General features: G+C 46.5%; 1 protein-coding gene across 3 annotated transcripts in view; it reads left to right on the plus strand.

Annotated features, from left to right (window-relative positions):
• Nucleotides 1-25,855, plus strand: part of LOC110522717 (unconventional myosin-IXAa) — a 275,787-nt gene that overhangs the window by 61,069 nt on the left and 188,863 nt on the right. For all 3 annotated transcript variants that reach the window (XM_036969517.1, XM_036969516.1, XM_036969518.1), the window contains exon 2: nt 1,998-2,984. In XM_036969517.1, the coding sequence (XP_036825412.1) occupies nt 2,079-2,984 (906 nt within the window). In that variant the 5' untranslated portion in view covers nt 1,998-2,078. The remainder of the gene's footprint in view (nt 1-1,997; nt 2,985-25,855) is intronic.

The following is a 25,855-nucleotide window of genomic DNA, read 5'->3' on the forward strand; positions in this document are numbered from 1 at the left end:
TCTCTCCCTTTATCTCTCTCTCTCTCTCCCTCTTGCTGTCTCTATTCATCTCTCTCTCCCTTGATCTCTCCCTCTCTCTTGCTGTCTCTATTCATCTCCCTCTCCCTCTTGCTGTCTCTATTCATCTCCCTATCCCTTGATCTCTCTCTCTTGCTGTCTCTATTCATCTCCCTCTCCCTTGATCTCTCTCTCTCTCTCTCTCTCTCTCTCTCTCTCTCTCTCTCTCTCTCGATCTATCCCTCTCTCTTGCTGTCTCTATTCATCTCCCTCTCCCTTGATCTCTCTCTCTTGCTGTCTCTATTCATCTCTCTCTCCCTTGATCTCTCTCTCTCTCTTGCTGTCTCTATTCATCTCCCTCTCCCTTGATCTCTCTCTCTCTCTCTCTCTCTCTTGCTGTCTATTCATCTCCCTCTCCCTTGATCTCTCTCTCTCTCTTGCTGTCTCTATTAATATCCATCTCCCTTTATCTCCCTCTCTCTTGCTGTCTCTATTCATCTCTCTCTCCCTTGATCTCTCCCTCTCTCTCGCTGTCTCTATTCATCTCCCCCTCCCTTGATATCTCCCTCTCTCTTGCTGTCTCTATTAATTTCACTTTCCCTTTCTGTCTCTCCTTCTGTGTGTGATAAGAGGTGACTTGTGATGCTGCAGACACAGACCGCCCCAGATCATTCACAGCAGCACATCTTAGATCAGACAGACAGACAGACAGACAGACAGCACCACCGACAGCACGACAGACAGACAGACAGGCAGACAGACAGACACCTGGGAGAGCAGCTGGCCTGCTGCCAACTGCAAGAGCAAGCAGGGCAAACTCAGAGAGAAAGAGAGGAGAGAGGGGGAGGGGGAGGGGACACCAATCCTAAAAACACAGTGGTGCTTTTGGCTCTAGGCCTGTATTGCTGTCAAGTGTGGGTGTCAGAGGATTAGTACTTATGACATCCACTCTTAAGAAAAGCAGATCCGATCTCTCTCCCCTGAGGACTATATCCATGCACCAATGACAACCCAATTTCTCTAAACTGAATGAAAACCTACACCTGTAACCCTAACCTATACATAGCCATTATACTTCCTGGAAACACTCTGCACACTGTATCGTAATTGTTGCTTTTTCAGGATAATATCTTTAGCATTAAGCTGTTAACCTTTGTGCTGTTTGTTCTGTCTGTCTGACGCCTGTCATTTCTGTTCCTGGGTGTAACATGGCTGCTACTAGCTGTTAGCATGAACACATTAGCCTTTAGCACTGTTAGTATAAACTCTTTCTAGCCCAATTCCTGCTCTTTCTGTTAGTTTTTTCTAGTTGTTTGAGTCTATATCTGTGTAGCCCACGGTCAGCTTCTTGGTCTTACTGACGTTGATGTGATGGAGATGAAGACACTCAGTCTAAGTTTTACTATCTGTTTTGCTATCTGTTTTGTGACTTTTTCAAAAACAAGATACTAGTTATTTTGACTGACACACAACATGTCATGTGTCACTGTCACATGATTTAGAACAGACATATTTTGCTGTCTGGATCTCCTCTTCCCTCATGGAACCTCCTCTTCCCTTATGGAACCATCACTTCCCTCATGGAACGTCCTCTTCCCTCATGGAACCTCCTCTTCCCTTATGGAACCATCACTTCTCTCATGGAACCTCCTCTTCCCTCAATGGACCTCCTCTTCCCTCAATGGACCTCCTCTTCCCTCATGGAACCTCCTCTTCCCTCATGGAACCTCCTCTTCCCTCATGGAACCTCCTCTTCCCTCGTGGAACCTCCTCTTCCCTCGTGGAACCATCACTTCCCTCGTGAAACATCCTCTTCCCTCATGGAACCTCCTCTTCCCTCATGTTGTTCATCAATACTGTATGAAGCCATAGTGTCCTTGACCGTATATGATGTCATTGTGTCCCTGACTGTGTATGATGTCATTGTGTCCATGATCGTGTATGATGTCATTGTGTTGCCTGCCTCCTCTAAACTCTCTCTATTTTAATTATGTTCTCAGCTGGAATGTCCTGAGTCAGTCCCCCGGTCCAGAGAACAACTCCCAGCATCAGCCAGTGCTGATGGGACCTGCTTCTCCACGATGAGTCTTCAAGATGGCAGCTGCGTCTATGCTAGCGACAATTTGGCGGCTAACACGGCCAGCGGCAGCATGCGGCGGCGCCTGGAAGACCAGGAGTTCACCCTGCGCGTCTACCCGGGCGCCCTGGCCGAGGGCACCATCTACTGCCCCGTGGGCGCCCGCAAGAGCACCACTGCTGCCGAGGCCATTGAGCGCCTGCTGGAGTGTCTGAGCCTGGACCGTACCAAATGCTACGTGCTAGCCGAGGTGAAGGAGTTCGGCGGGGAGGAGTGGATCCTCAACCCCAGTGACTGCCCAGTCCAGCGGATGATGCTGTGGCCCCGCAACGCCCTAGAGAATCGCTGTGGCCTGGGCAGTGGGGAGGACTACCGTTTCCTTCTCAGAGAGAAGAACCTGGACGGCTCCATCCATTATGGAGGCAGTCTCCAGATGTGGCTGCGCGTGACCGAGGAGCGCCGCCGCATGGTGGAACGGGGTTTTCTGCCCCAGCCCGCAGGGGGCGAGCACCCGGCCGACCTGTGCGCTCTCCCTGAGCTGACGGAGCACGCCCTGCTGGAGAGCCTCCGCTCGCGCTTCCGGCAGGAGAAGATCTACACCTACGTCGGCTCCATCCTCATCGTCATCAACCCCTTCCAGTTCCTACCCATCTACAACCCTAAGTACGTCAAGATGTACGACAACCACGCTCTGGGAGACCTGGAGCCGCACATCTACGCCGTGGCGGATGTGGCTTACCACGCCATGCTGCAGCGACGGAGGAACCAGTGCATCGTCATCTCTGGAGAGAGCGGCTCAGGAAAGACCCAGAGCACCAACTTCCTGATTCATCACCTGACCGCCCTCAGCCAGAAGGGATTCGCCAGTGGGGTGGAGCAGATCATCCTGGGGGCGGGGCCTGTGTTAGAGGTAGGTTGTGATTGGTTTGTTGACGGTCGTGGGGGGGATAATGTGTGTGTGTGTGTGTGTGTGGGAGACTGCAACTCAGTATACACAAGAATGAATGTGATCGATGTGTTGTGAAATCTAGGTCATGCCAGCTGACTGTATTAACCTAGAAAGACAAGTAGAGATGCTGCATGTAAGGATAGTATATGTAAGGATAGTAAATGTGTAACGGCTTTCTTCTATCTCCTCCTCTGACGAAGAGGTGGAACAAGGATCGGACCAAAATGCAGCGTGTAGATTGCGATCCATGTTTAATGAACAAACGTAAACATGAATTAATACAAACACTACAAAACAAAAGAACGTAATGAACGAAACAAAAACAGCCTATACTTGTGTAAACTAACAAAGACAGGAACAAGGACACTAAGGACAATCACCCACGACAAACTCAAAGAATATGGCTGCCTAAATATGGTTCCCAATCAGAGACAACGATAAACACCTGCCTCTGATTGAGAACCACTCCAGACAGCCATAGACTTTGCTAGATCACCCCACTAGCTACAATCCCAATACATACACACCAAAACCCCAAGACAAAACACACCACAATACATGAAGATAAACACAAAATACTTCGACCAGGGCGTGACAGAACCCCCCCCCCCCCCTAAGGTGCGGACTCCCGAACGCACCTCAAAACAATAGGGAGTGTCCGGGTGGGCGTCTGTCCATGGTGGCGGCTCCGGCGTGGGACGTGGACCCCACTCAGTCAATGTCTTAGTCCCCTCTCCCCGCGTCCCTGGATAGTCCACCCTCGCCGCCGACCATGGCCTAGTAGTCCTCACCCAGAACCCCACTGGACTGAGGAGCAGATCGGGACTGAAGGACAGCTCGGGACTGAGGGGAAGCTCGGGAGTGAGAGAAAGCTCGGGAGTGAGAGAAAGCTCAGGAGTGAGAGAAAGCTCAGGAGTGAGAGAAAGCTCAGGAGTGAGAGGAAGCTCAGGCAGGTAGATAGATCTACCAGATCCTGGCTGGCTGGTGGTTTCAGCAGATCCTGGCTGACTGGCAGATCCTGGCTGACTGGCAGATCCTGGCCGACTGGCAGTTCTGGCAGATCCCGGCTGACTGGCGGATCTGGAAGAGTCTGGTTGACTGGCGGATCTGGAAGAGTCTGGTTGACTGGCAGATCTGGAAGAGTCTGGTTGACTGGCAGATCTGGAAGAGTCTGGTTGACTGGCAGATCTGGAAGAGTCTGGTTGACTGGCAGATCTGGAAGAGTCTGGTTGACTGGCAGATCTGGACGAGTCTGGTTGACTGGCAGATCTGGACGAGTCTGGTTGACTGACAGATCTGGACGAGTCTGGTTGACTGGCAGGTCTGGAAGAGTCTGGCTGACTGGCAGATCTGGAAGAGTCTGGCTGACTGGCAGATCTGGAAGAGTCTGGCTGACTGGCAGATCTGGAAGAGTCTGGCTGACTGGCAGATCTGGAAGAGTCTGGCTGACTGGCGGATCCTGGCAGACTGAAAGATCTGGCTGCTCCACGCTGACTGGCGGCTCTGGCTGCTCCATGTAGGCTGACAGCTCTGGCGGCTTCTTACAGACTGGCAGCTCTGGCGGCTCCGTGCAGACTGGCAGCTCCTTGCAGACTGGCAGCTCCTTACAGACTGGCAGCTCCTTGCAGACTGGCAGCTCCTTGCAGACTGGCAGCTCCTTGCAGACTGGCAGCTCCGTGCAGACTGGCAGCTAATTGCAGACTGGCAGTTCGGGCTGCTTCATGCAGACTGACAGCTCTGGCTGCTCCATGCAGACTGACAGCTCTGGCTGCTCCATGCAGACTGACAGCTCTGACTGCTCCATGCAGACTGACAGCTCTGGCTGCTCCATGCAGACTGACAGCTCTGGCTGCTCCATGCAGACTGACAGCTCTGGCTGCGCTGAACAGGCGGGAGACTCCGGCAGCCCAGGAGAGGAGAAAGGCTCTGGCTGCGCTGAACAGGCGGGAGACTCCAGCAGCGCAGTAGAGGCGGAAGGCTCTGGCAGCGCTAAACAGGCGGGAGACTCTGGCAGCGCTGAAGAGGAGGAAGGCTCTGGCAGCGCTGAACAGGCGACATGCACTGTAGGCCTGATGCGTGGTGCTGGCACTGGTGGTACTGGGCCGAGGACACGCACAGGAAGCCTGGTGCGGGGAGCTGCTACCGGAGGGCTGGGGTGTGGAGGTGGTACTGGGTAGACCGGACCGTGCAGGCGCACTGGAGCTCTTGAGCACCGAGCCTGCCCAACCTTACCTGGTTGAATGCTCACGATCGCCCTGCCAGTGCGGCGAGGTGGAATAGCCCGCACTGGGCTATGCAGGCGAACCGGAGATACCGAGCGCAAGGCTGGTGCCATGTAAACCGGCCCAAGGAGACGCACTGGAGACCAGATGCGTAGAGCCGGCTTCATGGCACTTGGCTCGATGCGCACTCTAGCCCGGCCGATATGCGGAGCTGGAATGTACCGCACCGGGCTATGGACCCGCACTGGAGACACCGTGCGCACCACAGCATAACACGGTGCCTGCCCGGTTTCTCTAGCCCCCCGGTAAGCACAGGGAGTTTGCGCAGGTCTCCTATCTGGCGTAGCCATACTCCCTGTTAGCCCCCCCCCCCAATACATTTTTGGGGCTGACTCTCGGGCTTCCGTCCGCGCCGCCGTGCTTGCTTTGCCAACTCCATTCTCCGATAACCTTCCGTGCACTGCTCCATCGAATCCCAGGCGGGCTCCGGCACTCTCCCTGGGTCGACCGTCCATACTGTCCTCCTCTTTGGGCTGCTCCTGTTGCCTCTTCTCCTGCTGCACCTTTGGGCGGCTACACACCCCTGGTTTAGCCCAGGGTCCTCTCCCGTCGAGGATTTCCTCCCATGTCCAGAAATCCTTATTGCGCATCTCCTCTTTGGGCTGCTCCTGCCTGTTGACACGCTGCTTGGTCCTTTGGTGGTGGGTGATTCTGTAACGGCTTTCTTCTATCTCCTCCTCTGACGAAGAGGTGGAACAAGGATCGGACCAAAATGCAGCGCATAGATTGCGATCCATGTTTAATGAACAAACGTAAACATGAATTAATACAAACACTACAAAACAAAAGAACGTAATGAATGAAACGAAAACCAAAACAGCCTATACTTGTGTAAACTAACAAAGACAGGAACAAGGACACTAAGGACAATCACCCACGACAAACTCAAAGAATATGGCTGCCTAAATATGGTTCCCAATCAGAGACAACGATAAACACCTGCCTCTGATTGAGAACCACTCCAGACAGCCATAGACTTTGCTAGATCACCCCACTAGCTACAATCCCCATACATACACACCAAAACCCCAAGACAAAACACACCACAATACATGAAGATAAACACAAAATACTTCGACCAGGGCGTGACAATATGTAAGGATAGTATATGTAAGGATAGTAAGGATACAGTGCCTTGCGAAAGTATTCGGCCCCCTTGAACTTTGCAACCTTTTGCCACATTTCAGGCTTCAAACATAAAGATATAAAACTGTATTTTTTTGTGAAGAATCAACAACAAGTGGGACACAATCATGAAGTGGAACGACATTTATTGGATATTTCTAACTTTTTTAACAATTCAAAAACTGAAAAATTGGGCGTGCAAAATTATTCAGCCCCTTTACTTTCAGTGCAGCAAACTCTCTCCAGAAGTTCAGTGAGGATCTCTGAATGATCCAATGTTGACCTAAATGACTAATGATGATAAATACAATCCACCTGTGTGTAATCAACTCTCCGTATAAATGCACCTGCACTGTGATAGTCTCAGAGGTCCGTTAAAAGTGCAGAGAGCATCATGAAGAACAAGGAACACACCAGGCAGGTCCGAGATACTGTTGTGAAGAAGTTTAAAGCCGGATTTGGATACAAAAAGATTTCCCAAGCTTTAAACATCCCAAGGAGCACTGTGCAAGCGATAATATTGAAATGGAAGGAGTATCAGACCACTGCAAATCTACCAAGACCTGGCCGTCCCTCTAAACTTTCAGCTCATACAAGGAGAAGACTGATCAGAGATGCAGCCAAGAGGCCCATGATCACTCTGGATGAACTGCAGAGATCTACAGCTGAGGTGGGAGACTCTGTCCATAGGACAACAATCAGTCGTATATTGCACAAATCTGGCCTTTATGGAAGAGTGGCAAGAAGAAAGCCATTTCTTAAAGATATCCATAAAAAGTGTCGTTTAAAGTTTGCCACAAGCCACCTGGGAGACACACCAAACATGTGGAAGAAGGTGCTCTGGTCAGATGAAACCAAAATTGAACTTTTTGGCAACAATGCAAAACGTTATGTTTGGCGTAAAAGCAACACAGCTGAACACACCATCCCCACTGTCAAACATGGTGGTGGCAGCATCATGGTTTGTTCCTGCTTTTCTTCAGCAGGGACAGGGAAGATGGTTAAAATTGATGGGAAGATGGATGGAGCCAAATACAGGACCATTCTGGAAGAAAACCTGATGTAGTCTGCAAAAGACCTGAGACTGGGACAGAGATTTGTCTTCCACCAAGACAATGATCCAAAACATAAAGCAAAATCTACAATGGAATGGTTCAAAAATAAACATATCCAGGTGTTAGAATGGCCAAGTCAAAGTCCAGACCTGAATCCAATTGAGAATTTGTGGAAAGAACTGAAAACTGCTGTTCACAAATGCTCTCCATCCAACCTCACTGAGCTCGAGCTGTTTTGCAAGGAGGAATGGGAAAAAAATTCAGTCTCTCGATGTGCAAAACTGATAGAGACATACCCCAAGCGACTTACAGCTGTAATCGCAGCAAAAGGTGGCGCTACAAAGTATTAACTTAAGGGGGCTGAATAATTTTGCACGCCCAATTTTTCAGTTTTTGATTTGTTAAAAAAGTTTGAAATATCCAATAAATGTCGTTCCACTTCATGATTGTGTTCCACTCGTTGTTGATTCTTCACAAAAAAATACAGTTTTATATCTTTATGTTTGAAGCCTGAAATGTGGCAAAAGGTCGCAAAGTTCAAGGGGGCCGAATACTTTCGCAAGGCACTGTATGTAAGGATAGGATATGTAAGGATAGTAAACTTGCAGTTACCAGCTCAGCCCCATGCTAGCATGATAATTGTAATTAAGGCTATGATGAAATCACTGTCTCATCCCTCTTTACCCCATCCTTGCCCTCATGCAGGGACACCTCCTTGAGACTTGAAGTAACTGTAAATGAGACAAATGATTGGCAGCTTGCTGACTGTGAGGCATAGGGAAGTGGGGGGGGGGGGGGGGGGGGGGGGAGAGATGATATGTCATGGTTACAAAGAGGAAGTGCATTATGAAAGCCCTGTAAATAGGTTGTTTCACTAGCAGCAGTATGTATATTAAGCATGAGACGAAGCATGTCACTGTGGATTGTAGTCATGTTTTGTATTCCAGATTGGGTCGTCTCGACATGGCAGAACCTATATTTATCTGCTATTGCAACATATGAGTTGACGCGTATATTATTGACCTAGGATCTGTGCTTGGACATTTTATAGTGTTTGAAAACCTTAATGCACCATTGCCTAATACAGATGGGATTCAGAGTCAATTATGGATTTAGGATTAGCGTTTTGATTTGGATGTATGAAAAGGCCAATGACTACTAAAGGGCAAACTCATTTTACATACAGTACCAGTCAAAGTTTGGACACACCTACTCATTCAATGGTTTTTCTTTATTTGTACTATTTTCTACATTGTAGAACAATAGTGAAGACATCAGAACTATGAAATAACACATACGGAAGGAATCATGTTGTAACCAAAAAAGTGTAGCCAAAAAAGTAGCCACCCTTTGCCTTAATGACAGCTTTGCACACTATTGGCATTCTCTCAACCAGCTTCTGAGCACTTGTTGGCTGCTTTTCCTTCAATCTGTGGTCCAACTCATCCCAATCTATCTCAATTGGGTTGAGGTTGAGTGATTATGGAAGCCAGGTCTTCTGATGCAGCACTCCATCACTCTCCTTCTTGGTCAAGTAGCCCTTACACAGCCTGCTGGGTCAATGTCGTGTTGAAAAGCAAATGATAGTCCCACTAAGCGCAAAGCAGATGGGATGGCATATCTCTGCAGAATGCTGTGGTAGCGATGCTGGTTAAGTGTGCCTTGAATTCAAAATAAATCAAAGACAGTGTCACCAGCAAAGCACCATCACACCTCCTCCTCCATGCTTCACGGTGGGAACCACACATGTGAAGATCATCCGTTCACTCTGCGTCTCACATCTCACTTTTGGTTCCACAGCAGTTGGAACCAAAAATCTCAAATTTGGACTCATCAGACCAAAGGATAGATTTCCACCGGTATAATGTAATTTGCTCTTGTTTCTTGGCCCAAGCAAGTCTCTTCTTCTTGTTGGTGTCCTTTAGTAGTGGTTTCTTTGCAGCAATTCAACCATGAATGCCAGATTTCACGCAGTCTCTTCTGAACAGTTGATATAGGAGATGTGTCTGTTACTTGAACTCTGAAGCATTTATTTGGGCTGCAATTTCTGAGGCTGGTAACTCTAATGAACTTATCTGCAGCAGAGGTAACTCAAGGTCTTCCTTTCCTGTGGCGGTCCTCATGAGAGCCAGTTTCATCATAGTTCTTGATGTTTTTTGCGACTGCACTTGAAGAAACATTCAAAGTTCTTGAAATTTTCTGCATTGACTGACATTCATGCCTTAAATTCTTGGTGACGGGGCAGTATTTTCACGTCCGGATGAAATGCATGCCCAAATTCAACTGCCTGCTACTCATACCCAGAAGATAGATTTGCATAGAAAACACACTGAAGTTTCTAAAACTGTTTGAATCATGTCTGTGAGTATAACATAACTTATTTAGAAGGACAAACTATTCATATATTTTTTTTGTTGAGGGAATCCAGATTTCTAAGGGACCTTCTTGCAGTACCTACTGCTTCCACTGGATGTCACCAGTCTTTAGAAATTGGTTGAGGTTTTTCCTTTGTGAAATGAAGAAGTAGTTCAAAACGAGGGTCACTTGTAGTGTACTGTTAGATAGAGGCGCGTTTGTTTCCCTCCTGTATTGAACACAGATCATCCCTTCTTAAATTTGATTGATTATTTACGTTAAAAAATACCTAAAGTTGTATTACAAAAGTAGTTTAAAATGTTTTGGCAAAGTTTACCGGTAACTTTTGAGATATTTTGTAGTCACGTTGCGCAAGTTGGAACCAGTGTTTTTCTGGATCAAACGCACCAAATAAATGGACATTTTGGATATATATCGACGGAAGTAATCGAACAAAAGGACCATTTGTGATGTTTATGGGACATATCGGAGTGCCAACAAAAGAAGCTCGTCAAAGGTAAGGCATGAATTATATTATTTTTGTGTCTCGCCTGCAGGATTGAAATATGCTTCTCTTTCTTTGTTTACGGAGGTGCTATCCTCAGATAATAGCATTGTTTGCTTTCGCCGAAAAGCCTTTTTGAAATCTGACATGTTGGCTGGATTCACAACAAGTGTAGCTTTAATTTGGTATCTTACATGTGTGATTTCTTGAAAGTTATATTTTTCTAGTAATTTATTAGAATTTGGTGCTCTGCATTTTCACCGGCTTTTGGCCAGGTCCACATATCCCAGAGAGGTTAAAGTAATGATCGACTGTTGTTTCTCTTTGCTTATTTGAGCTGTTCTTGCCATAATATGGACTTGGTCTTTTACCAAATAGTGCTATCTTCTGTACACCAACCTTACCTTACCTTACCTCACAACACAACTGATTGGCTCAAACACATTAAGAGGGAAAGAAATTCCACAAATTAACTTTTAACAAGGCACACCTGTTAATTGAAATGCATTCCAGGTGACTACCTCATGAAGCTGGTTGAGAGAATGCCAAGAGTGTGCAAAGCTGTCATCAAGGCAAAGGGTAGCTACTTTGAAGAATCTCAAATGTAAAATATATTTTGATTTGTTGAACACTTTCTTGTTTACTACATGATTCCATGTGTTATTTCATAGTTTTGATGTCTTCACTATTATTCTACAATGTAGAAAACAGTCAAAATAAAGAAAAACCCTTGAATGAGTAGATGTGTCCAAACTTTTGACTGGTACTGTGTGTCTGAGTTGTGACGGCTTCTCAGTGCTTGTGACTGTTTATTTGATTGGCTGCGATGGGGACCTCTGTCGAGTTTTCAGCCCAGAGGGTTTGTTTTTCAGTGGCCATTTTGTCTGCCATGAGTCACGACACACCAACACTGCTGCGCATACGCTGAGGTCATGGTAAAATGTGCACTCTCTCACCATGTAAATGACATGTGGACCTAATGCAGTTAAGCAGGCCTATACAGTGGGGCAAAAAAGTATTTAGTCAGCCACCAATTGTGCAATAATTTGCAAATAAATTCATTAAAAATCCTACAATGTGATTTTCTGGATTTTTTTCTTCTCATTTTGTCTGTCATAGTTGAAGTGTACCTATGATGAAAATTACAGGACTATCTCATCTTTTTAAGTGGGAGAACTTGCACAATTGGTGGCTGACTAAATACTTTTTTGTCCCACTGTATATGGTAAGTTGGGGATAGGGGATACAGGAAATCATAAATCTGTTTTTACAAGACCTTATTTGGGTCCAATCTTCCCGGAGATCTTCTGTTGAAAGAGAATAGACAAAAACGTACAGTTTTAAAATGTCTGGGAACCTTGTGATGGATCTTGTTAGTGCATAACTGTTGTTGTCTAAGGCTTATTTCCCGCTGTTAGCATCCTCGAGGCGAGTAATACGTCACTGACCTCGTGCGAACCAGTAGATATTTGACATAGGTGAATCTGAACACCTCTCAGGCTCTCAATGCCAATGTGGCTGCTCTTTTATCTAAAAACCTGTTTTGATAAGAGTAAGGATAATTGTAAACATGTTTGTTCATCAATCACCTTGCTGACAGGTGGGAACTGAACTGCTGAGCTTCTGTGTGGAGGAAGAGGGGGAAGGGAAAGGGAGCAACACCAGGACCTTGTATCTGTCTCAGAGCAAGCATGTCCACTATCTCTCTGATGATAGCATCTCTGTCAATAGAACAAGCAGACTCATTGAGCCATATTAGACTGTAAAACTGAGCAGGAAGAGCAATACATTAGTGAACAAATCATTAAGTTGATTTGATCTCTCTTTTAGAAGAAACCACATTCCTTACAATTAAAGTACTGTAAAAAAGGAATAACTCAATAACAGTTAACCTGACTGTGTGCTCTTCTAGCCAATTGGTCTTCTAGGCCTACTTCCTGTTCTATAGGTAGACGATAACAACTTCCTGTTCTATAGGTAGACTATGACAACTTCCTGTTCTATAGGTAGACGATGACAACTTCTTGTTCTATAGGTAGACGATGACAACTTCTTGTTCTATAGGTAGAAGTCGACAACTTCCTGTTCTATAGGTAGACGATGACAACTTCCTGTTCTATAGGTGGAAGTCGACAACTTCCTGTTCTATAGGTAGAAGATGACAACTTCCTGTTTTATAGGTAGACGACGACAACTTCCCTTTTTATAGGTAAAATATAACAACTTCCTGTTTTCTAGGTAGAAGATAACAAGCCTTGAATAAAGTAGTCGGTAGTAATGACATTCAATTGGTCCCGTTAACCAGCTGAACATCCAGCTCTCCCTTTGATAGACAGCAACCGTATGGATTGGAGAATGTATCGCTCCGGGTTTTCCTCTAGGGCTAGGCCATATGGCCAAAATATCATAGTACCATTTTTCTTCACATTTATGACGGTATTTTATGTTTTCTATGACCTTAGGGTATGCAGATAAATTATAAGTGGGGCTTTCTTCATTCTGATTTGTTTTACAGCGTTCAATCCGACCAAAAAATACAAATACAGGTACAATAAATAAAGGTACAAACACCTTGCTGATCTAGGCCTACCTACACCAGCACTGCTATCAGGCTGCTACGTTGGCTAAGACTCTTTGTACATGTAGCTAGTCAGCTAACTAGCGATTAGCATTAGCGGGCCAACGTGATTTATTTTAGCCACAAATTGCTAAGAAAAGACAAAACTAGCTGTTTGCAGATGTAAGAAACACAAACTAATAGTGTCACTATAGAACACTAGTGTATTTATATTAAGAAGTAAAGTGATCACCAACATCTTGTTGCCTGTGACCATGGAGACGGAGTGAACGGCATGGTGACAGGGGGCAGGTCTTGGGGAAGAGGCATGCAAGAGAAGACAGAGTGGGACTACTCCGGTAGTAAACGGAGTAAAGTATAAAAACAGACATTTAAACACGCCAGAGTGGTGTATCACATTTAACAAACCAAACGTTGAAATACCGTTATAAAAGTTTAAGTAAAAACACAAAACGGTCCATCAATACCGGTACATAGTGAAATACGGTCTACCGCCCAGCCCTAGTTACCCATGATCTAGGATCAGCTTCCCCTCCCCCAATCCTAACTCAGGGGGCAACTTCACCCTACTCTAGGAGGTATCAGGGGCTGACTGTGAATACCCATGGGAAACTTGGGGTAGCAGGTGACCTAGTGGTTAAAGCGTTGGGCCAGTAACTGAACAGTTGCTAGATCGAATCTCCGAGCTGATAAGGTAAAAAAAATCTGTGGTTCTGCCCGAAAACAAGACAGTTAACCCACTGTTCCTTGGCTATCATCGTGTAAATAAGAATTTGTTCCTAACTGACTTGCCTAGATAAAGGTTACAAATATAACCTTGAGGCTTGACATTCTTTGCCCCACTGAGCTGGATCAGAGTGGAAAGCAGTTTGGGGTAAAAAAAGGTCACCGATTTACAACTACTAGAGTGACTCTTCTGTCCGGCCTCCATTATAGTCATGCCAATTACAGGCCTGTTTGCCTTAGTCGAATGCTCCTCTGACGGGTCTAGTTAATGTATAACTAGCTGCTGATGTTGGAGTGCCCTGGGATAATATTAATTGTTTGCACTGTGAGATTGCTTATCGCCCAGTGTCGTTGGTTGTATGTTGGAGTTTTTTTGGAGAGTTTTCTGTCAGCTGAGGCTTGTGCTGCTGATGCTAACTACTTCCTGGTGGTGCTTGTTAAGGGTGTTCATATACTACTCTTTACATTGAACGTGCACATGAGGCAACAGGAAGCCTAGTGGTTAGAGCGTTGGGGCCAGTAACCGAAAGGTTGCTAGATCGAATCCCCGAGCTGACGAGGTGTAAATCTGTCGTTTTGCCCCTGAACAAGGCAGTTAAACCCACTGTTCCTAGGCCCTCATTGTAAATAAGATTTTGTTCTTAACTGACGTACCTAGTTAAATATATATATATTTTTAAATGAACCTATCCACACATACACTTCTATCCTCTCCCCATCTCTCTCTCTATCCTCTCCCCCCTCTCTCTCTCTATCCTCCCCCCCTCTCTCTATCCTCTCTCTATCCTCTCTCTATCCTCTCTCTCTCTCTCTCTCTATCCTCTCTCTCTCTCTCTCTCTCTCTCTCTCTCTCTCTCTCTTTCTCTCTATCCTCTCTCTCTCTCTTTCTCTCTATCCTCTCTCTCTCTCTTTCTCTCTATCCTCTCTCTCTCTCTCTCTCTCTATCCTCTCTCTCTCTCTCTCTCTCTCTCTCTCCTCATTTTCTCTCCTTCATATTTATCTCTCCTCACCTCCATCACTCTCTCTCACTCTCTGGCTCTGGCTCTCTCCCTCCCCCTGTCCTGCAGAGCAGTGTGTGCCCCCCCCCCCCACTTCACATTCTATTACAGTGTACTGTGGGTCAACTTCATCTTAGGCTGAGGCCAGATTACTCTTCTTTATCTGATCAGTGGGTATGCCCGCTACTTCGGTTTCCAGGCTAAATGGAACAGAAATATATATATGTATATACACACAGTACCAGTAAAGTTTGGACACACCTACTAATTTCCAGGGTTTTTCTTTATTTTTACTATTTTCTACATTGTAGAATAATAGTGAAGACATTAGAACTAAGAAATAACACATATGGAATCATGTAGTAACCAAAGAAGTGTTAAACAAATCAAAATATATTTTATATTTAAGATTCTTCAATGTAGCCACCCTTTGCCTTGATGACAGCTTTGCACACTCTTGGCATTCTCTCAACCAGCTTCACCTGGAATGCTTTTCCAACAGTCTTGAAGGAGTTCCCACATACGCTGAGCACTTGTTGGCTGCTTTTCCTTCACTCTGCGGTCCAACTCATCCCAAAGCCATCTTAATTGGGTTGAGGTTGGGTGATTGTCATCTAATTCAGCAATTCGTCACTCTCCTTCTTGGTCAAATAGCCCTTACACAGCCTGGAGGTGTGTTTTGGGTCATTATCCTGTTGGAAAAACACATGATGGTCCCACTTTGCACAAACCAGATGGAATGGCGTATCGCTGCAGACTGCTGTGGAAACACCTCAGAGCCTGGTTCCTCTCTAGGTTTCTTCCTAGGTTCCTGCATTTCTAGCCTACATTTTTCTGCATTGCTTGTTATTTGGTGTTTTAGGCTGGGTTTCTGTAAAGCACTTTTAAGCATCTGCTGACTTTAAAAAATAAAATAAATCCCAAATCTCTTAGAATAAGACATATCAAATCTCTCCTACAGTACAGAGTTCTTACAGAGGACAAGAGGGGTTTTATTGACCCTATTACCTCGGGTGCGCTAGGGAGTGCTTGGTGCTTGGTCAGTGAATGATCATGTTTCCTTCTTTGTTGCCAGCTATTGTTGGTGAACATACAGTCCACATGGTTTCATAATCAGCTTTAATATTGTAGATTGTGGCGTCTATCAATGTAATTGTCTGCATGAATTCCAATCCCCCATATATATATATATTTTTTTTTTTTTAAATATAAGTTCCTTCTTCTTCTTCTTCATTATTTTTCCACACCTCTCCCATAATTGGAGTAAAATAATGAACAACAACACTTAGGCTTCTACTTCCTGTTTATACATACCATATACATTTTTACAGACACAGTGTATTTTACATTAGTTATCTTTAGTTAGTTTTTTGGTCCCAGCCTTCTGCTACCCTCAACCCCTCCCATCTAGGATAGCTAAGTGCTCCCCATTTCATAAGATTGGACAAAGCAAAACAGGCTGTCTCTGTGAGTGCTAGCGTTAGCCTGGTTTTGGCTAATCATTTACCTCCGTTCTCATGTGTTCTTGTTAGCACATCTCTCCGTTAGCCATATCCCTAGCACATCACACGCTCTCCAACGGGAGTCCAACGTCTGTCCCTTGGATTATACTCATCCCGCCTCTCTCTCTCTCTCTTTGTAACATTCCCCTTTTGTCCCTCTCAGGAAAACGTACAGTATACATGTAACGTAACAGATAGTGTACTAACAATTGTTACGTTAGCATAGCTTCGACAGGAAATAGACTGGACAATGTTCATTCAACACTGTATCGTTGTCTCCCTTAGCCGTCCTCTCGGTCTCGTTGCTCTTCTACAAGATGGTTGAAGTCTGATTTCTGGACACTCATCCATTTGTTGTGTCAACAAAACACGGCTCATATTTTTTGAGGGGGTGGGTTATCACTGAAGATATGTAATCTCTTATGCCCTTTCCGGCTGTACTGTACACAATCATCTTTGTTTTGTAATTCTACCGAGTGTATACGGTTCTTATCAGACTCAGGCGTGTATGTTGTGCAACCGGCAAGAATGAAACAAATGTGTTATCACAGTCGACTTCTCCAACGGTCGCTGTTGCGTTGATGTGTAGTTATTCATGTGAGAGAACTGCTTGCTCGGTGTGGGAGTTCAGTAAGATCTCATCTCTTCAAAGAGGTGGTGTTTTAGTCGGGCTTGGAATTGACAGGGATCTCACTATACGCTATTATCATGATGCTTAAGGTGCCGATACGATACGTTCTACCGATTTTTATTGCAATTCGATATTCCAAACATATTTGCTCACATTATATGTCTGCTGCAGAGAGACAAAAGAGTCATATGAGAAAACTAGTTTTGATCAGCCTTGTAAGTAAAAGGAGCTGAAAACATGTTGGCTTAACGTTTAAAAAGAAGATTGAGGCCAACCTATAGAAATCCTGGAGTTTTGGCTCAGGTATAGCCGACTAGCGCTACGTTAACTACATAGCAAAATAAAGGGAATCGATACTTGGAGTCATATAATCAATATAATATTATCAGAATTAATTTTGCGATACTCTGCTGTATCCACCCCGCCCCCCCCCACCCCCCCATCCCTAGTATAGAGTTACCTATGCGTGTTCATTTCAGTGTTCAGTGCAGTGAAAGTCAGGCTTGGGCTCTGTTACCTAAGTAAGTCAAACTTTATGTCCACGTGCCACAGACTTGGTAAATGCACCACACCCACACGTACACAGCTAGAATGAAATGGCCCAGTGCAGGGAATTGATTGATTGGCAAAATGGGATTGATTTAATCTGGGCCTGCTAACTTGGTGACCGGCCAATCATATTCAGATGAGATTAAAGCTATTAGGCCTTTTAATTGGACGACAGTTCCATCTGGGAATGACTTAGCGAATTGGATCTGCACTCTGCAGCGGTGACCTCACAAACTTTATCCAGTTAGCCTAGCTAGCTATCATCAATCAAGCTAATACTTTATCCAGTTAGCCTAGCTAGCTATCATCAATCAAGCTAATACTTTATCCAGTTAGCCTAGCTAGCTATCATCAATCAAGCTAATACTTTATCCAGTTAGCCTAGCTAGCTATCATCAATCAAAGTTGTCTTTTGGTGCAATTGTAAAACACTCTTTTATTTTTCAAAAGGGAAGGGTAATTTGTTTTAAATCTGAGTTAAACATATTGTAAGGTCTGTAGAAGTCTCTTGTTTCTGCTGCTCAGAATGAGCGTGTAGCATTATGTGACCTTTTGAAGGGACCACCTGTCAGGCTCCAACAAAGCTGCTTAATCTGTGATAGGCCAGTCCCAACACACCCATAGCTCGTTGTCATGGTCACCCAGCAGTTTTACTGGAATCCAGAAACAAATACAGCTTCCTTCCTTCCTTTGTGCCTCAAGGGGTCTGAATACTAACTGCAGTATAGATTAAAGTAAATGCCGGAGCTGTGTTTGACTGTAGTTATGATTTCTACTAGAAACAGTGTGCCGTCACCGAAAATGAGAAATTAGTGCAGTAGTGCCACGCCTTGAGAAGAACGAACAGGGCTGTCACACTGACATGATTGATCCAGAATGGTGTCTGCTGGACCGTGTTGTGCCACGCCTGACTCGAAGAGCCGGTATGTTATGGCGCGGGCCACGATACTCAAGGGAAGAAATGCTGAAAAGAGTTAGAGAGCGCTAAAGAGAGAGTGGGAGGGAGAAAGGGAGATAAAAGAGAGGGAAATGTAAAGAGGGAGGGATGGAGAGATAAAGATGGGAGAGGGAGGGGGGGAGATACAGATGGGTTAGGGAGGGAGAGATGGAGAGGGAGGGAGGGAGAGATAGAAGGGAGAGATGGAGAGGGAGGGAGGGAGAGATACAGATGGAGAGGGAGGGAGGGAGAGATACAGATGGAGAGGGAGGGAGAGATACAGATGGAGAGGGAGGGAGAGATACAGATGGGTTAGGGAGGGAGAGATACAGATGGGTTAGGGAGGGAGAGATACAGATGGGTTAGGGAGGGAGAGATGGAGAGGGAGGGAGGGAGAGATGGAGAGGGAGGGAGGGAGAGATGGAGAGGGAGGGAGGGAGAGATGGAGAGGGAGGGAGAGGGAGGGAGAGATGGAGAGGGAGGGAGGGAGAGATACAGATGGGTTAGGGAGGGAGAGATGGAGAGGGGGGGAGGGAGAGATGGAGAAGGAGGGAGGGAGAGATACATATGGGTTAGGGAGGGCGAGATACAGATGGGTTAGGGAGGGAGAGATGGAGAGGGAGGGAGGGAGAGATGGAGAGGGAGGGAGGGAGAGATGGAGAGGGAGGGAGGGAGAGATGGAGAGGGAGGGAGGGAGAGATGGAGAGGGAGGGAGGGTGAGATACAGATGGGTTAGGGAGGGAGAGATACAGATGGGTTAGGGAGGGAGAGATACAGATGGGTTAGGGAGGGAGAGATAAAGAGAGGGAGAGGGAGGGAGGGAGGGAGAGATGGAGAGGGAGGGAGAGATAAAGGGAGTGAGGGAGGGATAAAGAGAGGGAGAGGGAGGGAAGGAGGGAGCGATAATGGGAGGGAGGGATAAAGGGATGGATAACGGGAGGGAGGGATAACGGGAGGGAGGGAGAGATAACGGGAGGGATAACGGGAGGGAAGGAGAGATAACGGGAGGGAGGGAGGGTGGGAGGGATAACGGGAGGGAGGGATAAGAGAGGGAGAGGGAGGGAGGGAGGGAGAGATAACGGGAGGGAGGGATAAAGGGAGGGAGGGAGAGATAACGGGAGGGAGGGAGGGATAACGGGAGGGAGGGAGGGATAACGGGAGGGAGGGAGAGAGGGAGGGAGAGATAACGGGAGGGAGGGAGATATAAAGAGAGGGAGAGGGAGGGAGGGAGAGATAACGGGAGGGAGGGAGGGATAACGGGAGGGAGGGAGAGATAACGGGAGGGAGGGAGATATAAAGAGAGGGAGAGGGAGGGAGGGAGAGATAACGGGAGGGAGGGATAAAGAGAGGGACGGAGGGAGGGAGGGATAAAGATAGGGAGGGAGAGATAACGAGAGGGAGGGAGGGAGAGACAACGAGAGGGAAATGTAGAGAAAGGGGTCTTAGTTGACACCATGGCACACTGTCTGAACTAGAACATGTTTCCAGGTTTTTCAGATCAGATAAGCCCAGCTAGATTTTTTATTTTATTTTTTTTATTTTACCTTTATTTAACCAGGCAAGTCAGTTAAGAACAAATTCTTATTTTCAATGACGGCCTGGGAACAGTGGGTTAACTGCCTGTTCAGGGGCAGAACGACAGATTTGTACCTTGTCAGCTCGGGGGTTTGAACTCGCAACCTTCCGGTTACTAGTCCAACGCTCTAACCACTAGGCTACCCTGCCGCCCCAGATACACCAGGCTAGGCATTGATTCATATTTCTAGATACACCAGGCATTGATTCATATTTCTAAACACGCCAGGCTAGACATTGATTCATATTTCTAAACATGCCAGGCTAGACATTGATTCATATTTCTAAACATGCCAGGCTAGACATTGATTCATATTTCTAGACTCGCCAGGCTAGACATTGATTCATATTTCTAGACTCGCCAGGCTAGACATTGATTCATATTTCTAGACTCTCCAGGCTAGACATTGATTCATATTTCTAGACTCTCCAGGCTAGGCATTGATTCATATTTCTAGACTCGCCAGGCTAGACATTGATTCATATTTCTAGACTCGCCAGGCTAGACATTGATTCATATTTCTAGACTCTCCAGGCTAGACATTGATTCATATTTCTAGACTCTCCAGGCTAGACATTGATTCATATTTCTAGACTCGCCAGGCTAGACATTGATTCATATTTCTAGACTCGCCAGGCTAGACATTGATTCATATTTCTAGACTCGCCAGGCTAGACATTGATTCATATTTCTAGACTCGCCAGGCTAGACATTGATTCATATTTCTAGACTCGCCAGGCTAGACATTGATTCATATTTCTAGACTCGCCAGGCTAGACATTGATTCATATTTCTCACAACAGACTCCGTCTGGGGTAAAAGCAACAACAGTGGGTTCTGGGACCCTCAATGGTTTTTGTGCACATGTTTCTGAATCACAGATTCAATGGTCACATCTGGGTCATTGAAAAGTGGGCCTGTTGAACACAATAGATGACACAATCTGAATCAACATGTATTTATTCACTGCACTTCTTTGTAAAACACAACTCTTTCTACACTCGGGAAACCGTCAGGTTTCAACAGGCCCGACACAAGGTCTTTCAAACAAATCGTTTTATATACAGTCAAATTCAAACTGTCAATAGCCTTTGAAACAAGGCAGTGTAATGAACCACACAGATGTGCTATTGAGATTGTCCCCTGTTCTGATTGGTTAGAGAGGGGGAAGTGAAACGCAGTGGAGTGGTCGAACCAGTCTCTTCACCACACACAGCCCTAGACCAGCAGGTGTGCCTGGCCCTAGGATATGTCGTTTAGAGGGAAGTGTCTGCATGTGTCTTTGTGTGTGTGTGTGTGTGTGTCTGCATGTGTCTTTGTGTGTGTCTGCATGTGTCTGCATGTGTCTTTGTGTGTGTGCGTCTGTGTGTGTGTGCGTGTGCGTGACCATTCTATAGCAGCTGTAATAGACCCCATGTATGAGCTATAGCACTATACAGAACCAGAGCTGTACCTCTGACAGCATCACTTCCCCCTGTCTCTCCCAGCAGCAGCATCACTTCCCCCTGTCTCTCCCAGCAGCAGCATCACTTCCCCTGTCTCTCCCAGCAGCATCACTTCCCCCTGTCTCTCCCAGCAGCAGCATCACTTCCCCTGTCTCTCCCAGCAGCAGCATCACTTCCCCTGTCTCTCCCAGCAGCAACATCACTTCCCCTGTCTCTCCCAGCAGCAGCATCACTTCCCCCGTCTCTCCCAGCAGCAGCATCACTTCCCCTGTCTCTCCCAGCAGCAGCATCACTTCCCCCGTCTCTCCCAGCAGCAGCATCACTTCCCCCGTCTCTCCCAGCAGCAGCACCACTTCCCCCGTCTCTCCCAGCAGCAGCACCACTTCCCCCGTCTCTCCCAGCAGCAGCATCACTTCCCCTGTCTCTCCCAGCAGCAGCATCACTTCCCCTGTCTCTCCCAGCAGCAGCACCACTTCCCCTGTCTCTCCCAGCAGCAGCATCACTTCCCCTGTCTCTTCCAGCAGCAGCATCACTTCCCCAACTCTCCCAGCAGCAGCATCACTTCCCCAACTCTCCCAGCAGCTTTACTTCCTCGCCTCTCCCAACAGCATCACTTCCACTGTCTCTCCCAGCAGCAGCAGCATCACTTCCCCTGTCTCTCCCAGCATCACTTCCTGTCTCTCCCAGCAGCTTTACTCCCTCATCTCTCCCAACAGCAGCAGCATCACGTCCTGTCTCTCCCAACAGCATCACTTCCACTGTCTCTCCCAGCAGCAGCAGAGAGGAGAGACATCCTCTGTTCTGCTCTCTTCTCCTCTCCTCCTTTCTCCTCTTCTCTCCTCTTCTCTCCTCTCCTTTCTCCTCTCCTCTCCTTTCTCCTCCTCTCCTCTCCTCTCTCCTCCTTTCTCCTCTTCTATGTTTCTGGGTTGGTATGTGGGATAGAGCTCAGATGAAAGGGGGGGGGGGGGGCGTAAGAGGGAGAGAGAGAGATCTGATGAAGAGGAGAATAAGTGGGGAGGGGGGATTCAGTTTCAGGGGCTAGTGAAATGTTGATGAGTTTTCAATGCGGTCAAAATCACTCTGTTTATTCTGGTAAATGTGTCCAACTAGAACCATTCCCTGCCTTTCAGAATCACCGTGACCTTTGACCCTTTACCATGCTACTGTATACCAGTACCCCTTCCCTGGTCCGTCGCCTGTCACCATTTAATAACCCCCTTGTAAACCAATAGGCCAGGAATGTCTTTGAAACGGTGACTTCCGTCACTCCATAAAGCTCTTTAACAAGTTGGTGCCTTGAACTCTTCCTTGTACGTCCTTCTAGTAAACACCTCCATGGCCTCTGTGTTAGACACTGTTGTTATTGTCTGTAGGTTTTTATTTAGGATGACGTGAGTTACATTGACACAGTGAGTGTGCTGTAAGGTCCTGAGTGGTCTGTGTGTGTGTGTGTGTGTTGGTTTTGGGATGTGGTCTGTTTTACAGTAGCCAGTCGTTATGTTCTCGTTGGAACTGTGCATTCCTTCGGGATGGCTGGTCGCCCCCTGTGGTAAAAAAATAGGCTGTGTTTCTTAAACGAATGGGGCTGTACCCAGAGTCGTGGTCCCTCCATATGTGGACAGAGACACAGAGACAGACACGTGTCAGACAGACAGACAGACATGGAGACAGACACAGAGACAGACACGTGTCAGACAGACAGACATGGAGACAGACATGGAGACAGACATGAGACAGACATGGAGACAGACATGGAGACAGACAGGTATCAGACAGACAGACATGGAGACAGACATGAGACAGACACGTATCAGACAGACAGACACGGAGACAGACACGGAGACAGACACAGAGACAGACACGGAGACAGACATGGAGACAGACACGTATCAGACAGACAGACATGGAGACAGATACGTATCAGACAGACAGACACGGAGACAGACACAGAGACAGACACGTGTCAGACAGACAGACATGGAGACAGACACAGAGACAAACATGGAGACAGACACTTATCAGACAGACAGACACGGAGACAGACAGACACGTATCAGACAGACAGACACGGAGACAGACAGACACATATCAGACAGACAGACATGGAGACAGACTCGTATCAGACAGACAGACACGGAGACAGACACAGAGACAAACATGGAGACAGACACGTATCAGACAGACAGACACGGAGACAGACAGACACGTATCAGACAGACAGACACGGAGACAGACAGACACGTATCAGACAGACAGACAGACACATATCAGACAGACAGACATGGAGACAGACTCGTATCAGACAGACAGACACGGAGACAGACACGTATCAGACAGACAGACAGACACGGAGACAGACAGACACGTATCAGACAGACAGACATGGAGACAGACACATGTCAGACAGACAGACATGGAGACAGACATGGAGACAGACATGTGTCAGACAGACAGACATGGAGACAGACATGTGTCAGACAGACAGACATGGAGACAGACATGGAGACAGACACGTATCAGACAGACAGACATGGAGACAGACACGTATCAGACAGACAGACACGGAGACAGACACGTATCAGACAGACAGACACGGAGACAGACAGACACATATCAGACAGACAGACAGACACGGAGACAGACAGACACGTATCAGACAGACAGACATGGAGACAGACACATGTCAGACAGACAGACATGGAGACAGACATGGAGACAGACATGTGTCAGACAGACAGACATGGAGACAGACATGTGTCAGACAGACAGACATGGAGACAGACATGGAGACAGACACGTATCAGACAGACAGACACGGAGACAGACACGTATCAGACAGACAGACACGGAGACAGACAGACACATATCAGACAGACAGACAGACACGGAGACAGACAGACACGTATCAGACAGACAGACATGGAGACAGACACATGTCAGACAGACATGGAGACAGACACATGTCAGACAGACATGGAGACAGACACATGTCAGACAGACAGACATGGAGACAGACACATGTCAGACAGACAGACAGACAGACACCCAGACACAGACAGACACAGACAGACACAGACAGACAGACACGTACAGTGCTGTCAAATAGTATTTTTTCTTCAGATTTTCTCTATTTTTATATATTTTTGAGACTGAATGTTATCAGATCTTCAACCAAAACCTAATATTATATAAAGGGAGCCTTATTTCCTTTATTTAATTAACAAAGTTATGCAACGCCCAATTCCCCTGTGTTAGAACGTTATAATGCCCCCCCCCCTTACGCTCAGTAACTGGTTGTGCCACCTTTAGCTGCACTGAGTGCAACCAAATGCCTCCTGTAGTGGAATTCTGGTCCACTCTTGCATTCAGAATTGCTTCATCTCAGTGACATTTGTGGGTTTTCAAGCCTGAACTACTCGTTTCAAGACCTGCCACAACATTGCAAATTGGGATTAGGTGTGGACTTTAACCAGGCCGTTCCAAAACTTCATATTTATTGCTTTTGAACCATTTTCATGTAGACTTGATTATCGTCTTGCTCACATGACCCAGGCAAGTCGTCGAGGGCCTGAGGGCGGAATAATCACACACGCCACCACACTACGACCGCCATGCTTGACCCCCAAGGGGCCTATTGAAACAACCTGTTCTGGTGTTGAGTGTTTTGAGTGTTTTGTAATCCATTCCTTATTGAATATCACATGACATTTTTTTTTTCATTTTCTTCAGTTATTTATATATTTGGAAGGATTTGACCTTATAATGATACGCTAAAATGTATGTTGTCTTTCTTCCGGGTTTACCAATTCAGCTCTCGGGGAGTAATCCTTCAGTGCTACCGGCTACTTCTTAAACTATGCCGTTCATAAGTCATAACCAACACAAACACAGCGTTACCTACCCAAGCTATGCCGTACTTTTATCTCTCAACTCCTTCAGCTATTGTATCAACTGTCAATGTTTTGGTGTTACGTTCCTGGCCCGTGTAGAAGCATTGTTTTCTGTGTTGGCGTGGACATGCCAAGGCTCTCAACAATGGGAGTTGCTATTATCCCAAATGGCTCCCTATGCACTATATAGTGCACTACTTTTGACCAGGCACCCTATGCACTATATAGTGAATAGAGAGCCATTTCAGACGTCTATTGTAATCAGATGGTGTTTTTGTTCTGAAGGGGCCGTCTGAGTTCAGATCAGTCTGCCAGCAGGTATCTGGTCTGCTTGACTGACTTTGGCAAGATCAGAGTCTCAGCTCCAGTATAAACAGTTTTCCAGGGCAGAGATCTCTCTCTCTCTCGCTCTCTCTCTCTCTCTCTCTCTCTCTCTCTGTCTCTCTCTCTGTCTCTCTCTCTGTCTCTCTCTCTGCCTCTCTCTCTGTCTCTCTCTGTCTCTCTCTGTCTCTCTCTCTGTCTCTCTCTCTGTCTCTCTCTCTGTCTCTCTCTCTCTCTCTCTCTCTCTCCTCTCTCTCTTTGTCTCTGTCTCTCTCCTCTCTCTCTCTGTCTCTCTGTCTCTGTCTCTCTCCTCTCTCTGTCCTCTCTCTCTCTCCCCCCTCTCTCTGTCTTTTTGTC

This window comes from Oncorhynchus mykiss, chromosome 30 (genome assembly GCF_013265735.2).
Source record: "Oncorhynchus mykiss isolate Arlee chromosome 30, USDA_OmykA_1.1, whole genome shotgun sequence".
Taxonomy (NCBI): domain Eukaryota; kingdom Metazoa; phylum Chordata; class Actinopteri; order Salmoniformes; family Salmonidae; genus Oncorhynchus; species Oncorhynchus mykiss.